General features: G+C 36.3%; 1 protein-coding gene across 1 annotated transcript; it reads left to right on the forward strand.

The window, feature by feature from the left end:
• The first annotated feature begins 2,286 nt into the window (after window positions 1-2,286).
• LOC117996998 (glutamine--fructose-6-phosphate aminotransferase [isomerizing] 1-like) lies at window positions 2,287-9,169 on the forward strand. Its single transcript, XM_069498168.1, has one exon. The coding sequence runs from the start codon at window positions 2,516-2,518 to the stop codon at window positions 4,538-4,540; it is 2,025 nt and encodes a 674-aa protein (XP_069354269.1). The 5' UTR covers window positions 2,287-2,515; the 3' UTR covers window positions 4,541-9,169.
• Window positions 9,170-18,235: the final 9,066 nt, after the last annotated feature.

Raw genomic sequence — 18,235 nt, forward strand, 5'->3', positions numbered from 1 at the left:
TCCCTATTTATACTTGATCCGGGGTGTAACGGAATGGCAAAGGGGTGAATAGGGAAAAAAGGTTAGGGTTGTCAAACACAAGTTAGTCTATCCTCTAATATTACAAAACTAGCTTATGCTCGCGACTTCATCCGACACAAATTTCAAACCCCTATTTCAACCCTTTAGGGGTTGAGTTTTCAAAAATCCTTTCTTAGCGGATGCCTATGTCTTAATCTTTATACCAAATTTCAGCCCGATCTGTCCAGTAGTTTGAGCTGTACGTTGATAGATCAGTCAGTCAGTCACCTTTTCCTTTTATATATTTAGATTAGGAAAGTGAAGACTTGTTTGTTTGTAATCGATAAACTCTGAAATTACTGGACTGATTTTGAGAATTCTTTCACCATATTCTATAGCTATTTTATTCAGAAGTAACATAGGCTATATGTTATTATACATGGCATAGTAGGTATCAAATCTTTAAAAAAAAGCAACCGCCGAGTTTCTTGCTGGTTGCTGGCATTCCGAATCAGTGGTTTGACGATTCAAAATAAATAAATAAAAATATTTTTTATTTAATTAAACTGTTACAAGTAGTGTAGTTACATATACCTACTTGTAAAAGTTTAATTGAATAAAAAATATTTTTATTTATTTATTTATTTATCAATATTAAACAGTAAAATGCCATTTAACAAAATTTTACTAGTCGACTACACAAGAAGGATGAATTTTTTTGAACAATTTAATTAAATATTTAAAGTGACAGCCCTGTCCCTATATAAACCTTACTGTTCCTATTTAACCTTGATTCGTTCCAATTCAGTAAGTATAGCGTTCCTATCCACCCCTTTCCCGTACCTATAATCCCCATGGCAAAGCCAAAACCACTTGGTTTCCAATTTTTTCTTTTTTACAGAAAAATATGTAACATTTAGACAAATCTGCTTTTCTGACGCCTCTTAGATAAATGTTTAATGATTTCTAATAGTTTTTGTACTGTTTTATTCTCGTACTGCGTCAAAGTAAACAAAGTTTTGAGACCTACGGCTTAGCGTGTTTTGAACAACGTTTTTGCAATGACGCTTTCGTTATTTTAATGTCAATTTGTGTCTGGTTCAGTGTTGCCAAATAAAAGATCAAATATTCTACTATAGGGAAAAACAATGCTACCAAAATTCTAAGCTGTTTTGGGTATTATTTTTACGTTCAAATCTCATTCCCAGTTTTGTCCCTATTCACACCCCAGTTCCTATTCACCCCGTTTTACGGTATTTATTTTGAGCTTTTGCTGTAGAAAAAAGATTGCCAGCTGATAAAATCTCCTCAATTTTACGGAATATACTAAAATGTCAATGTTGAAAATCGAGTAAGTTTTATCTAATTTTAACTGCTGCGCGATTGCGGTAGAAGAATACAGCTACAATTTCATGATTGCAATCACCTCTGATTGGTTGACGCTGGTTTACTATTGGCTACAATGCATTGTGGCAACAAGAATAGCACAAATTCAGCCAATCACAATTACTATTGTAATAATGATTGATGCAGGTTTTACGAAATCGCCTTACTGATTGAGAAATTGGAAAGCCGTCTTTGTTTCCAAATCGAGAAAGAATAATAAAAACCATTTATAGGCTATGGACATGCAACTAATCATGTTTACCGGCTGAAATACTATATTTGCCTGGTGCTAAATATAGATATAAGATGCAGACACATTTATCTATATATATAAAAAGAAAAGGTGACTGACTGACTGACTGACTGACTGACTGACTGACTGACTGATCTATCAACGCACAGCTCAAACTACTGGACGGATCGGGCTGAAATTCGGCATGCAGATAGCTATTATAACGTAGGCATCCGCTAAGAAAGGATTTTTGAAAATTCAACTCCTAAGGGGGTGAAATAGGGGTTTGAAATTTTGTAGTCCACGCGGACGAAGTCGCGAGCATAAGCTAGTCGTGTATAATATTTTATCAGGATAAATCGTGATGTTAGGTAACTAGTTAGTTATATGTATTTAGAATGGTTCTAATATTAAACAAAATAGTGAATTTCAGATTTTTTACTTAGGAACACCGCTTTTAAGGAGACAGCGTAATTAGCTAATGTCAAAACGTAAAAATTTCGAGTTTATGTCTCTAAGGTAAGATGGAGTACAGAGATTAGAGAGTAGATCATCATACGCTCAAAAGAGCTAGAATCCAGAGCCGTAAAACCAGTTTTTTAAAAAAACACCATCATAATAAAATACGTACAATATTAATCTGTGTAATAAAACAAGTTTTTGCCGCCAGCCGCTGCTTGTGTAGATATTTACGATATAGGTAACAACAAGTTGTATACAACGATACGATAACGAAATATGATGACGTGTGTTTTGCCGTAAGTGAAAGTAACTTAATAGTGGTAGGAGTCATTTACGAAGGTCTTCAATATTGGCTGAGTATTGTGTCGCTCACAGTCTCGGGCTCGTTGTGGTTACGTGCGCTCGGTTCTACGTTTACGTTCTGCTTCGTTCACGATGTGTGGAATTTTTGCATACATTAATCATCTGACGCCTAAGACCCGGCGAGAAATCTTGGAGTTACTTGTGAATGGATTAAAACGCTTAGAATACCGTGGATACGACTCTGCGGGCGTCGCTATCGATGCCGCCGATCTAAAGGATATCGCTGTTGTGAAGAAACAGGGTAAAGTTGCCGCACTCGAAGAGCTCCTACAGGAACAGAGTGTCGATCTAGCTGTGGAAGAATCCGTAGAATCACATTGCGGTATTGCTCATACCCGCTGGGCAACTCACGGCGAGCCCAGCGCCATCAACTCGCATCCGCAGCGCTCCGGGGAAGACAACTCGTTTGTTGTCATACACAATGGAATTATCACTAATTATAAGGAAGTTAAGACCTTCCTTGAGAACAAGGGCTACATCTTTGAATCCCAAACTGATACAGAGGCTATTGCCAAGTTGGTCCACCACATCTACGGTCAACACAAGGACTACAGCTTCCAGGAACTTGTCGAGCAGGTAATTCAACAACTAGAAGGAGCTTTCGCTCTGTGTTTCAAGTCTCGTTATTTCCCTAATGAATGTGTGGCCACCAGACGTGGTAGCCCCCTGCTCGTGGGCATCAAAACTAAAAGGCGTTTGTCGAGTGACCATGTGCCGATCATGTACACCAACAACAAGGCCACCAGGGGAGTTGTGCCCTCTGTGCCACGTGTCAACAGCCATGCGCACTTTGAGCCTGAAGAGGAAAGAGATGTTGAATACTTCTTTGCATCAGATGCCTCTGCTGTTATTGAACACACTAACAGAGTGCTCTATTTTGAAGATGATGATGTAGCCCACATCAGAGATGGAGTTCTCAGCATCCATCGTTTGTCCGGCAGCAGCACAGATCCTCACCAGAGAGAGATTTTCACACTGAAACTGGAATTACAGCAGATAATGAAAGGCAACTATGACTACTTCATGCAGAAAGAAATTTTTGAGCAATCTGAGTCTATTGTAAACACTATGAGAGGTCGTCTTAACTTCGCCGATGGCACTGTGACTCTCGGTGGTATTAAAGATTACATTCCAGAAATTAAACGCTGCAGAAGATTGATGCTGATCGGTTGTGGTACGAGTTACCATAGTGCTGTTGCTACACGCCAGCTGCTCGAGGAGTTAACTGAGCTGCCGGTGATGGTGGAATTGGCCTCAGATTTCTTGGACAGAAATACACCTGTGTTTCGTGACGACGTATGCTTCTTTATCTCTCAATCAGGAGAGACTGCTGATACTCTCATGGCCCTTCGTTATTGCAAACGCCACGGTGCCTTGATTGTTGGCATCACTAACACTGTTGGTAGTTCCATCTGTCGCGAATCACACTGTGGTGTACATATCAATGCTGGCCCCGAGATCGGCGTCGCCTCCACCAAAGCATATACCTCGCAATTTGTGTCTCTCGTTATGTTCGCTTTGGTGATCAGCGAAGATCGTATTTCGTTACAAAAGCGTAGAGCCGATATTATCGAAGGACTTCATGAATTGGATGTTAAAATTCGTCAAGTGTTGGCGTTAGACGACAGAGTAAAAGCGTTGGCAAAAGATCTTTATCAACAGCGCTCATTGTTGATAATGGGACGTGGATACAACTTTGCTACATGTTTAGAAGGGGCTTTAAAAGTAAAGGAATTGACATATATGCACAGTGAAGGAATTATGGCAGGAGAGTTGAAGCACGGGCCGCTCGCCCTCATCGATGACTCTATGCCAGTAATGATGATTGTGATGCGTGACCCTGTTTATATAAAATGCATGAATGCGCTTCAGCAGGTGACTGCCCGCAAAGGCCGGCCGATTGTTGTCTGCGAGGAAGGGGACACGGAAACTACGGCCCTCGCATCTAGCACCTTGGAAGTTCCAAAAACTGTGGATTGTTTACAGGGTGTCCTCACTGTTATCCCCATGCAGCTGTTAGCATATCACATCGCTGTTCTGCGCGGTTGCAATGTTGATTGTCCAAGAAATCTCGCTAAATCTGTTACTGTTGAATAAGTGATATTATAAATTGTGTATTTTATTAGTTTTCGATCTCTAAAGACTAGCGCTTCGGCAATGTCTGTAATATTTTTCGCATACCTATCTATATAATAATAATAATATAAAATTACGCGTTTAAAATTATTAAATAAATTGAATGATACTTATAGCAAAAACGCAGACTGCAATATAATTGCAATGAAGTACAAGTACTTACTATGTCTTGATATGCTCGAAGTTTTGTCAGAACAAATATTTTATATGAAAGTTAAAACCAATTAAGCCACTAAAACATAAAAACATCGGTCAAGTGTGAGTCGGACTCGCACACGAAGGGTTCCGTACATTGTACAAGAAATTACACTTTTTAATTTTCATGGCGGCCATTTTGAAATTTTAATTTTTGTTGTTATAGCGGCAATAGATACCCTTCAGGTATGGAACCCTATGTAGGACTTCTATAATAAATACTTATAAAAAGTTGCCACTTATACATTCCAATATAATTTATTTCAGTCATTCACAAAATGATGCTTCTCTAAAGGCCTTGAAATTTAATAAATTATAATTCAAAGAATTATTTCATTTCTAAAAACATTCCACTGCAGATTTAACTCATTAAAATTTCGACATTTATTTAAAGGTAAAACAGGTTAAAATTATATCAAGGCCGCACCTTTCGTTTTCAATATTTTGTAACCAATCTGTGTGTAATTAGAAACTATTACATGCCATTCTTTAGCGCCTGAGATCTTACCTACCTACCTACTTATAAGTTTAAGTAAAGCAAACTATATGCATTGTGTAAACTGCAATTTAAAGAAACCTTACCAGAATATAATGAAGGGTAAATACTTTTAAATCTTAATTTTGTTTTTTAACTAGATAAGATAGATTAAGGCAATTAAGTCGTTATAAAAAGGAACTCTTAAACTTTACATAGTTGAAATATTCATATGAAACGAATAACACATAATGTCCTACCTACTGAACTATACAATGACCAACATTTGTATGTGTATAAAAAAACTAATGTATTAAAATATACATATAGATTAGGTACATTATTTATTATTGCTGGATTTTATTTTGGGTTAATCGAAATTTGGTGTTGTTAAAGAATGAATTTTAATATTGTAAAATTAAAATAATAAGTGGTTTTGCATGCTACTCCATGTCAGATTGTAGCTACTGTACCCCATAAGCATAATATCTATTGTACCTCAATCTATGCAAATAAATAGGTGAAATGAAAAACATTATCAATTTGGAGTGTAGCAATTATTTGGTACATGTATTTGTATGTATATGCGAATGGTAACTCTTAAATGGATTGTAGGGGGGAGGTCAAATATTATAATATTCAAATAATAATTATATGATAATTATCAAATGGTCATTTCAATGGTCCATTTTCGCCTGAAGGTCTCATACCTTTAGGCCTAATGAGTTATTTGATAGCATTTAACCTCCCCTACAACCCATTAAGGGGTCGTGACGTTTTAAGGCTCCCCCACACAGGCGCGTTATTATAGGTCGATAATATCGCATGCGTTATTGCGATATCTGTTTTCAGTACATTTTGTATTAGGATGGTCATGTAGTTACACACTGCTGCGATAATACGTCCTACTTCCATTGCGGCGTTATTATCGCAGCAGTGTGTAACTACATGACCATCCTAATACAAACTGCACTGAAAACAGATATCGCAATAACGCATGCGATATTGGGGCCGATTCTCTAGTACACAATCTCTAAACTAAACTAAATTAACAGGTCTAAATCTAATGCTATCCTTTTCCGCAAGCAACATTATGAAAGGGATAGCAATAGATTTAGACGTGCCATTTTAGTTTAGTTTAGAGATTGTGTACAATGGAATTAGCCACTATATCGACCTATAATAACGCGCCTGTGTGGGGGAGCCTTTATCAGTCACACTGTGCCTATACATTTTAAATATTTGTTCTTGTTTATATAGGTATTACAAAATATTTATAATCAAGATATTATTGAGTAAATATTTGTCTAGTTAATTGTGTTCACCGAAAATGTTTTGTAGACCTATTTCAAACAATCGCTATTTTTAAGGTTCCGTCCCCAAAGGGTAAAGCGGGACCCTATTACTAAGACTCAGCTGTCCGTCCGTCTGTTTGTCCGTCTGTCACCAGGCTGTATCTCATAAACCGTGATAGTTAGACAGTTGAAATTTTCACAGATGTTCTTCTGTTGCCGCTATAACAACAAAAACCAGCCAAGTGCGAGTCAGGCTTGCGCAATGAGGGTTCCGTACTACAGTCGTATTTTTTCGACATTTTGCACGATAATTCAAAAACTATGATGCATAAAAATCTGTTTTAGAATGTACAGGTGAAGACCTTTCACATGATACCCCAATTAATATAGTTATCTCACTTCGAAAGTTGAAAATACCAATTATTAGTTCATGACCACAATTTAATTTTTTTTGTGTGATCTAACCCTAAATTCACGGTTTTCAGAATTTTCCCCAAATGTCAGCTATAAGATCTACCTACCTTCCAAATTTCATGATTCTAGGTCAACGGGAAGTACCCTGTAGGTTTCTTGACAGACAGACGGACAGACAAACAACAAAGTGATGCTATAAGGGTTCTGTTTTTCCTTTTGAGGTACGGAACCCTAAAAACAATAAAATAAACACTTAAGGGGGCTCCCATACAGCAAACGTATAATGGTGCGGAACCCTTCGTGCGCGTGTCCGACTCGCACTTGGCCGGTTTTTTAATTATCAAACTAGGTGAGGCCCGCTATTTATTTTAATTTAAAGTTTTTTTTTAATCTCTTTGATTTTCGGGGACAAAAAGCCTTTGTCCATCCTTGGGATGCCAGCTATATCTGTAGGTACCAAATTTCTTCAAAATCGGTTAAACGGTTGGACCGTGAGACCCTAGTAGAAAGACAGACAGACACTTTCGCATTTATAATATTTATTAGTATGGAAGTAAAGATTACTTATTTAGTGGAAATGTTAGTATTTTATGGACGGAAATAGACACTAAGTACTTCCAATGTATTTTATCTACAAACAAGGAAATGTGTTTGATAAGTGCCACTTGGTCCGTACTGATAAAACATTGATTTTCCTTTTAAAAAAGATTGAATAATGTACTCGAAATAGGTATAATAATAATAATTATTATTTTATCAAGGTACTTACATACTTACGCTATAGATAAATCCATACTAATATTTTAAATGCGAAAGTGTGTGTGTGCGTCTGTCTGTCTGTCCTTTTCACTGCCCATCCGTTTAGCCGATTTTGGCAAAATTTAGTACATAGATAACTTGTATCTGGAGACGAACATAGGCTACTTTTTATATCACAAAGTCGTAGAATTCCCATGTAATATTTATAATCTAAATCGACGTAGCCCTAACTCCTCTAAGTCGCGGACGTCATCTATACATATATAGGTAGTTTATCAAAATACATTTTTACTCTTCTCCTTAAGGCATATTTTGTATCCCCTTTTTTTATATAAACGAGCGTTTCGCTAGTCAAAACAAAATTATTGTATTATGTACCTACTACAATAAGAATTTAGAATAATAAATCTGTTCGAATGTGAAGAATTCGAACTGCTTTTAATTATTGTCCTAAATTCGTAATATGCCTACCTACCTAATTAATTGATAGAATGATATGATCAAAGTTCTGCAAGAAGCGTGTCAAGTATCAGTCGGATTCGTCCTCCGAGGGTTCCGTAGCATGGAATGAAACACAATACATATAAATACCTAGTTATTTGGTTAATTTAATCTACATCTCAAAAACAAATCCCTTTTAGTGGGGCCACAAAACTTGTCAATGTTTATTGCTATTGCTGATTTCTAAAAAAAACTGAGTTACGGACTTCTTGTTAATTTTTCCTCTAAAGTTCATATTCTTATATAACTTTTGTTAACTCTAATATTATTTCGAAGTTTAGATTTTTTTTGATATTTTGAAGTTAAAAAGAATGTTCAAATTAAGCTCATTCATTAATGATGTACCACACTGATACCTACCTATATTTTAGCCCCATATAAAATATCTCCCCCCTTCCCAATCCTCTCCTGATTTTTTTCATTTGCTATAATGTTTGGCAAGCATTATTGAAAACTAGTCTAAATAACAATTAATTATTATTAAACACACAGACGGCCAGTTGCACCAAAGGTTCCTTTTTTCCATTTTGGTGCAGCCCTAAAAACGAAATTATCTTGAATGACATCACAATCGAATTTGGTTGAAAAACGTGTTATGTACAAAGTACACTTACCAACAAACCTAATATTATATATTTACCTAATATTATATATATTTTCACAATTACACGTTTAATATAATTTGTAAATAGGTAAGCGCTTATAATATAATTTTCTATGTGATTAATAGGTAAGTATAATAAACAATATTAATTTGACGCACACGTCATGTAAATGCAATAAATAGATATATAAATGTTTTAAATTTAATTAGCTACTTATTTTAGGTAGGTACCTACCTAAGCTACTTTTATAAAGAGTTTGTGCAGTTTTATTACGTTATTTTTTTTTCAAAATTTATTTTACATTTTATAGGAACTATTTGTAACAAATATAATAAGTACCTACATATTTGTTTTTTTATTATAATTACTAACTAACCCGCCCCTGCTTCGCCCGGGTGGGCGCGCGGGGTGAGTTAAGTACCTATTCCATGTATGAATGTGTTATACCTATTTCAAATTGCAATAAGTATGTACCTACATATAAATCCATAAACCTTCCTCGTGAAATGTTTAGATTGATAATGAGACTACGCATTGAATTGTCAAGACATTTTTATCGAAATCAAACCTGTTACTAATAGGGAAAGAATGAAAATGTAGGTAGGTAGATATGTGCTAAAGTTATGTAATATGGTTAAAAATCTACTATTTACTAAGCAATGCTACTGAGCACCATTGATTTGGAGTTACCCGTTGAGGTTCCGTCCTCTATCTCCGCAACTGTTCATGAGATGTACTTACACTAAATTATAGTGCCCTACCTGACTGTAAAATCTTTGTAAAGAAATAAGAATTGTTAAAATCGGAGTCAACTGGATCTGGATCAAAAAATTCAATCCCTAGGTATCCCGAGTGAACCCTAAAAAGTATCATATAAAAGGAAAAGCTGACTGACTGCCTGATCTATCTCAACGCACAGCTCAAACTGGACGGATCGCCCTGAAATTTGGGATGTATTATGATGACGTAGACATCCGCTTTTTTTGAAAATTCAATCCCTAAAGTCGTAAAACGGGGATTTGAAATTTGTTTAGGTAGTCCACGCGGACGATGTCGTGGATATAGGGTAAACTCATCCAATTTCGTGATAAAACACAAAATGTAATAAAACTTCGCTATTTTCTTAAAATTATCTTTTTATTTTTAATAGGAAAATAAATCAGTCACTTGTTAACAATAATTAGAATAATAAGTTTATTTAAGATTAGTATTTTTTGAGTTATAGGTTAAAATCGAAACCTACCTCACACAACTTCGCGATAATCACTTTAAGTCCGTGATACATACTTGGCTAATTACGTTATCACGGAATTGCAGAAGTTTTTGTCACGAAATTAGAAAAATGTTTCCAAATAAACTACTAAGCTGCATCTTTCGCATTTATATAGAAATATTTTTCTGATTTCGTGACAAATAAATCAAAAACTCCTTGAGATTTCCACATTCATGCTAATAAACACCACAAGAAGACTGCAAGCATCGCACATGAAATTTTGTTTTTGGCGTCGCTTCATTATAATATTATGTATTTCCTATTTTTTTAGTTTTTTGTTCCTCCAATAGGTACTTATATCTGTAAACAAGAAAATTTTCATTCCAAGTTACAATCGCTCATTAAGATAAAAAATCAACTCATTCAATTCCGTGACAAAAATACTGAAAACTTTTTTTCTATGTAGTTACCAAAATTTTATTTAGTTCTACTGGGTATAAATGTTCATATTAACTTAATAAATTACGAAAAACAACAGCTTCTAACCACGCTTTTTACAAACATCACATGCACCTACGTTAAATCCGTGACACGACTTCAATTCAAAACTTGAAAATCAGTTAATTCTGTGGGTTGATGAAATAAGGAATGATACTAAAACTATTTACTTTTTTCTAACACCAAATAGCAAGTCACAAAATACACTGTTCTAAGATTGAATTGTGTAAGTTTCGTTGTATTCTAAGGATATTTAGTATTTCTTTTTAATTATTTGCGTAAACACAAATTAGCAACGGCGCGCAGCGCGTGGACACTGAGCGCGGGCGGACAAATCTGTCATTTGTTACTATCTCTATCGCACAAATCAAACCAAACTTTGCAGGGAGAATTGAGACTTATTTACCTACCATAAGGTTCACATTAAAGATGTGTATTTAGCTCACCTAACTCAGTACCAGCATCGAAACAAACTATCACGAAATTAGGATTATCACGAAATTGGATGAGTTTACCCTAAGCTAGTATCATGTAAAACGAAAGACTGACTGACTGACTGATCTGTCAACGCATAGCTTAAACTACCGGATGGATCGGGCTGTAACATGCAGATAACTATTAGGTACCTACATCCGCTAAAAATGGATTTTTGAAAATTTAACCCCTCCAAAGGGGTAGGGTTTTGATATTTGTGTAGTCCACGCGGACGAAGTCACGGGAGTAAGCTAGTGACCCATGCCATGAGTAGGTAAGCCAAGTAGGGGCCGTTCAGTAGTTTCAGCGTGAAGTGCATACACAATAGGCTAGTTGACACTTTTTTTAAGTAGGTCTTAAATGGTTGATATTTGTCCTATTAGATCAAAAAAATTAACACTATATTTTTTTGCGCCCTAAAAACCGTAAAACTTTAACTTAAAAATATATTTTTCTTAGACAGGTGAAAACACTGTCGGCCATGTTTGGCCGATAGATTATCTGTGCTCTGACGTCATGCATTTGTAAACAACAGCATAACTTCCCAAAGTTTAATAAACATGACTTCTATACTACTTAGTTTACATAGGGATGACATTTCTTTGTTTACATATTTAATGACGTCACATTATGGCTGACAGCGTTTTCTGCGTTTCAAATAAAAATAAAAACTGTATTTTTTTAAATTGGATTTATATATCCATCCTGCGTTTTTCATAATTGTTATTGATATATTTCGTTGTCTTACGCAAAATACTATACTAAATAATCATTTATTGGACGAAATTAGATATGAGTCAAGTAGCCTATTGACAGACTAAAATAAAATAAAAAAACTGTTTCGGGCGCTATATCGATAGTAATAATTATTGCTAACTAGCTGATACCCGCGACTTCGTAGAGTTCGTACGCGTGGATTTAGGTTTTTTAAAAATCCCGTGGGAAATCTTTGATTTTCCGGCATAAAAAATAGCCTATGTCACTCTCCAGGTCTTAAACTATACCCATACATAAATCACGTCAATCCGTTGCTCCGTTGCGACGTGATTGAAGGACAAACCAATAAACCAACAGAAACACACTTTCGCATTTGTAATAGGGGTAGTGTTAACTATACCAAACAGAAAAAATTCTAATCGATTAAAATTTTCAAAATATGAATGTACAGAAATATCGACCTGTAACAGTTTAAGGTACTTACTATTAGGTAGTTACCTAGTACCTACTCCTTTATTGCTAACGAACTTGGTATGAAAAGCTTACAAGGGGATAACAATTTCAGATTTTATTTAATAGTTAGGTACCTACTTACCTAAGTAGATATACCTATTCATCTTTTATTCAATGACTTTATGCGAAATTATCTCAAGTCACCTTTGCCTTTTAAAAAAACAAGATTTTTTATAAAATATTCAACACATAATGGAATCTGAACTGAATGTAAATATCCAGTCTTTAGTTTTAACTTTCAAGGTCGATGCCTAGATGCTTTCTGTAATATAAAGTTATAAGAATTTAAAATACTTACTTAATAGACTAAAGAAAAGTTGTAGATATGTTACCGGCAAAGCATGCATGATGATAATGATCACCACAACCATGATAATCATGGTTATCATGATGGTTCTCAGTTCACCTGTGTTTTATTTTTCATGGCGATGATGATCATGATTATGATGGTTATTGTGATGATGATGATGATAGTGAATGGGCTACGCCAGAAGACTCGCTTCTGACTTCGCGATTTACAAAAACACTAGACCGCTAAAGTGTTTTTGTAATGACAGACGTAAGACTGCGTGGAGTTCTCAGATTTCATTCTGGGCCACATTTGACCCTTTGCAATTACTAGATGACAGTAAGACAGACAAACAAACACAATGGCACTTGTACACCAAAATTTATACTGGAGATATTCATCCCGAATTACCTACTAAGTATTATTTTATTATACCTATACCTATTTATAGTAGGTATATTATCTACATACAGTATAGTCGCTTTTGAGAAGTCTTTACGACCTATTTTTATCATCATCTATCGCCGGCTTACTACTGAGCACGGGTCTCCTATTAGAAGTGAAAAGTTTGGTTATGATTATAACCGCCACGTATACCACGCTGGCCAAGTGCGAATTGGTACTCTGGCAGACTTCACACACTTTTTTAGGGTTCCGTAGTAAACAATGAACCTTTATAGTTTCGCCATGTCCGTCCGTCCGTCCTCTGTTAATCTCAGAGACTATTTGTGCTAGAAATCTGTAATTTGGCATGGGTATAAATAAATATTAATCACGCCGACAAAGTGGTGAAATAAAATTGTGATAGGTAAATATTTTTTTAGGGTAGCTCCCCTACATGTAAAGTGGGGATGATTTTTTTTTCTCGTCTACCTCATAGTGTGGGGTACCGTCGTCTTTTAAAATACTGTGGGTATGGGAACATCATTTCTCGGTTTCTAGATCCGTTTGTAAAATATGATGTTGTAAAGTGCTAATTTTTATTAGAGTGAAGTGTCCCCCCCCCCTTCCTTAACCTGTTAACCCTAAGTAGGGTTCACAGTTAAGGAGTTATATCTGTTTTTCGAGGTTAATTGTGACTACGGAACCCTACACTGCGCGTGGCCCGCCACGCACTTGGCCGGTTTTTTAAATAACTTTGCAGGCAACTGTTAGTCTAGTATATCACTTGGCTGCAATCAGATCTGCTGGCAAGTGATAATGCAGCGTAAGCGTACATATTTGTAGGTACATAATATACGTAAGTGGGTAGATTTAGGTACCTGTGTAAGTGGTAACATTGTGAGTTTAAATCAATGAACTCTGTATTGTGATGCAGACTGCAGTACCTAAGCATTTCCTCTTTTGGTTTTTGCTTTATTCGGATAAGTATAGGTAGGTACTACATACATAGTGCGTACCATACATCGATGATACCATCTAAGTAGTACAAAATGGAAAACTAATCTTAAGTTTGTTGGAACTGTAAGTGCAGATCTCTGCACTTGCAGCTGAATTTCATAGCACCTAACTACTTATATGATAGTAGGTGGATACTATTAATATGAGGTGTCGTAATAAAAATAGGTAGGTACATTGGTGTTTAATTTTGAAAGTTGGCCGTTTCGTCATACAGTCTTGACTCTTGTCGATCGTACTGGAATTTGTGGGTGCTATTGCTTAACTAAGTTGCAGTGTGTTTCACGGATAATGAGTATAAAGTCCTATATTCAAAAGTATGACGTAGGCATACCTCGTGAGGTCGCTCTGAGTTCGTGTTTGGTGTATACTTACCATACGTAAAATCAGATTGATAGGAAGGTTACTTACCTATAACTTCTGGTGTAGCTTATGCGGTGGCGGTAACCAGTAGGTGCCTACCTAACTGGCAAGTGGGTCGTACTCGGTTGTGAAACAGAGAGAGGTGTGTGATTCTGATGGTAAACAGGTAGGTACACCGTACACTGCTTACTACTAGCGTCAAGTTCGTTGGGTCACATGTGTCATATTTAATTTCTAAACAAATTGCAGCGCGGCTGCTTCCACAAGCAGTAAAGAAAGACCGAGAGTGACATAAGATCATATCATTTTTTAAAATCATTAAAAAAAAATTACGCAAATCGGTACAGAAATCTCGGAGATTTCTGTGTAAGTAGGTACCTACCTACATCGGTAGAAAAAAAAGACAACTCCTCCTTTTTGAAAGTCGGTTAAATCGGTCGGTTTCACTATGAACACTTCCCGAATATTGATAACTTAGACGGGCAGTAACCCCGCAGCATCAGGATTAAGGAGTTGGATCTAGATTTTTTTATGGGACCACCACGGAAACTTCTACTGTTGATTTAAAAACATTTTGTAAATCGGTCCAGAAACCTCGAAATAATCTGCGCACACATTAAAAAAACGGGCCGAATTGAGAACCACCTAAGGCCAAATTTGAAACAAATATATTAGTAGATTAAACAAGGAGTAACAAAGGCTACTTTTTTAACCGACTTTCAAAAAAGGACGAGTTCTGTTTTTCTACCTATACCTTTACTTCGAAATCATTACTGACATTACTGGCCGATTTGCGTAATTTTTTTTAATCGATAGAGAAACTTCGCGAAATTGTCCCATAAAAAATTGTACTTCATATTTTAGGAGAAATCACGAATTTAAAACAATGGCGACGGCCGCGGCTGTCCGTGCATACAACGCGATTATGTCGCAGTACGACATAATATGTATAGGTAGGTAGTAGGTACCTACCAAATAAAGACTTTTTGAACTCGAGGACCCAACTCCTCAGCCTTTATGCTGTTGGAATTGTATTCTTAAATCGTGGTGTTACCATGGGATTTTTAAAGAATCATGCGTTTTTAATGTTTTTACGAAATTTGGTACTGAGATATCTTGCATCACGGGGACGGGTTACTACGGATAGGTTACTTTCCTGAAAATCAAAAGTTCCCACGGGATTTTTAAAAACTTAAATCCACGCGGGCGAAGCCGCGGGGATCAGCTAGTTAAATATATTTTGAACATTTTAATCTGAGGAAACATTATTATCGATATAGACTCCAAAAATTTTTTTTAAAATTTTTGTCTGTCTGTCTGTGCGCGCATTACGCGAAAACTACTGAACGGAAGCATACTTACTTTGCATCTATGTAACCATAAACAAAATGATTTAACCGCGAAAAAGCGTAAGAATCTATTAAAAAAAATCTTGGGTAGGTGGGTAGGTACTTGCTTTTCTCATCCAATCTGTAGGTATGTACCTTTTTCTGTTGGCAGGCACTAAGTAAGTAAGCTTATTTTTAGCGATAAATCCAAAGCCGCTTTAGCATCCTTTTAGCACTTATCTAGAGACATAAATATCCAGGAACCAAACCAACCCACGTACTCTGCAATCTTATGCATTAGAAACTGTCGGTATAGCATTAAAATTTCATTGTATTAATATTTTTCTGCTACTTATTAATTTTATCCAGAAATCAGAAATCTAGGTGCGAGGAAACGTAGCAAGGGATGTACTTACTTAAATAATGGGCCCTACCTATAATGTTAAAAGTAAAATGCACCAATTGATACGATCGTTGCATTTTCATAGCATAGTAGTAAAGAGTAGAGATAGAGCACATGAGTAGATACTTAGTAGAGAGCCTACATAAATAATTGGTGGGTTTCACCAATATCGCTGTCTAGACATTCTTGGAAGCTTTAACTTAGGCGTACACCTAACCGTAAGTTTAATAAGCTAAAGTGAGCTCAACTCAATCACGTAGTATTTACCTACCTCCGCACCTAGGTAACTTTATAGGTACCTAGGTACAACCTACGTCTCGTGCACCACATTTTGTATTAATGTATTTTGCGCAAAATACAATTTTAATGCTATAGCTATAATTTACTTATCAAAGTAGATCGGTAGGTAAGTCACGGACGGCTAATCTCTACCTATACCTACCTATAATGCAAACCGCTAATTAACTAGCTATAATTAGAGTAAGTAGATAGGTAATTCATTTCTTACTCAACTGTTAAGTTACCAACTTATAGGTAGGTAGGTAGGTTCGTGGGTAGACATATTTTAATATGTAGGTATGAGGCAAGAATAATTAAGATTTTACAATTAGGTAGGTACCTACTACCTCCTACTATTTAGTATATTTACTATACCCAGAAATCCCGGGCATGTACCTCTAACTTTCGCAGTTTGGTATCATGTGCGTTTTAAGAAATTAAATATAGGTACTGTATCACTCGCTTTAACGGCGAAGGAAAACATCGTGAGGAAACCTGCATGCCTGAGAGTTCTACATACCTATTATGTATTCTCAAAGGCGTGTGAAGTCTGCTAATCCGCAATTGGCCAGCGTGGTGGCCAAACCTTTCACACTCTGAGACCCGTGCTCTGTAACCGGCGATGGGTTGATCATAATGATCATGATGACATCCACAGGCTACAAATCTATTCACCTGTGCTGTGCCTGCGTAGTGCGTACCTACTTAATTAAATTTTAATGATTAATTACTTATACTTAAACGTTATTTAATTAGGGAAAACTTGTATCTAAATGCAACGCGTTGTACCTGTTGTAAGCACAGTAGTAAGTAACTATATGTAGGACGTAGGTGCCTACCTAATGCTCTAGCCTCTACATAATAGGCAGTTTATTTTTTAAATGGGTGTTTAAGGGTGTTTGCGCACTCATTCGAATTCGATTCATTTTCGTCAAAATACGATTCGTTTTCATTTGATTCCTGTTTTGAGCAGATCTGTCAATACGAATCCGAATGAGTGCACAACCGCCCAACCGACAGAAAGACTGGATGAAACTATTATAAGGTTCCTTGTACGGTACGGAATCTTAAAAAGAGAACAGGCAGGTGATATGCGCAAACAAACGCATCTTGTGGGTCAAAGGCGGTCACTGCCCGGCCTGTCTACATGCTGTAGGTTGGTAGAGTACCTACCTAAGTATAGGTACGTAGGTAGAGACGTAAGGTACGAGGTACGTCACTCATGGTACGTAAGTTCCTCAGGTAAGTTCGGATTTTATAGTACTTAGGTATCGAAAATACTTACATCTTCAGTAGTATTATCTTTAAAATATGTTGTCATTGGCCATTTTTAAATTACCTACAAGGTCGTAGTTAGGTTATAGATATTAAAAAACCCGGCCAAGTGCAAGTCAGGCTCACTAAGAAAGGATTTTCGGAATTGTACATCCTTATGGGGAAAATATGGGATGAAAGCTCGACATTTTTCAAGTTAAATTCGCATGAAAATTGTTACTTATTTGAGCTTTCAGTCAAAAATAAAACGTGTGTTTAACGTTTTTAGGAAAATTTTACGGGGATAGACGTTGGGGTCCCAAGGTGCTGGAATGGCAACCTCGTACCGGAAGGCTCAGCGTTAGAAGACCCCTCTCACTATGTGAATGGACAACATCAGATGAGTCGCAGGGAGCCGCTGGATTCAGGCGGCGCAAGACCGTGGCGTGTGGAAGTCCCTATGTACAACAGTGGACGTCTATAGGTTGATGATGATGATGATGGTGATGTAGATCTACTTACTTAATAAGTAATAGGTACCAACTAGGTACGACTTATTTGAGTCATCTTAGAGTACCTACCTATAATAATAATTTATCCTAGCTGCATATTATTTAAGTACCTACTAATACCACACTTATTAGTGAAATAAGGTAAGAAATAAGTGTCAGCTTTTTTCTACC

Source organism: Maniola hyperantus, chromosome 4 (genome assembly GCF_902806685.2).
Source record: "Maniola hyperantus chromosome 4, iAphHyp1.2, whole genome shotgun sequence".
Taxonomy (NCBI): domain Eukaryota; kingdom Metazoa; phylum Arthropoda; class Insecta; order Lepidoptera; family Nymphalidae; genus Maniola; species Maniola hyperantus.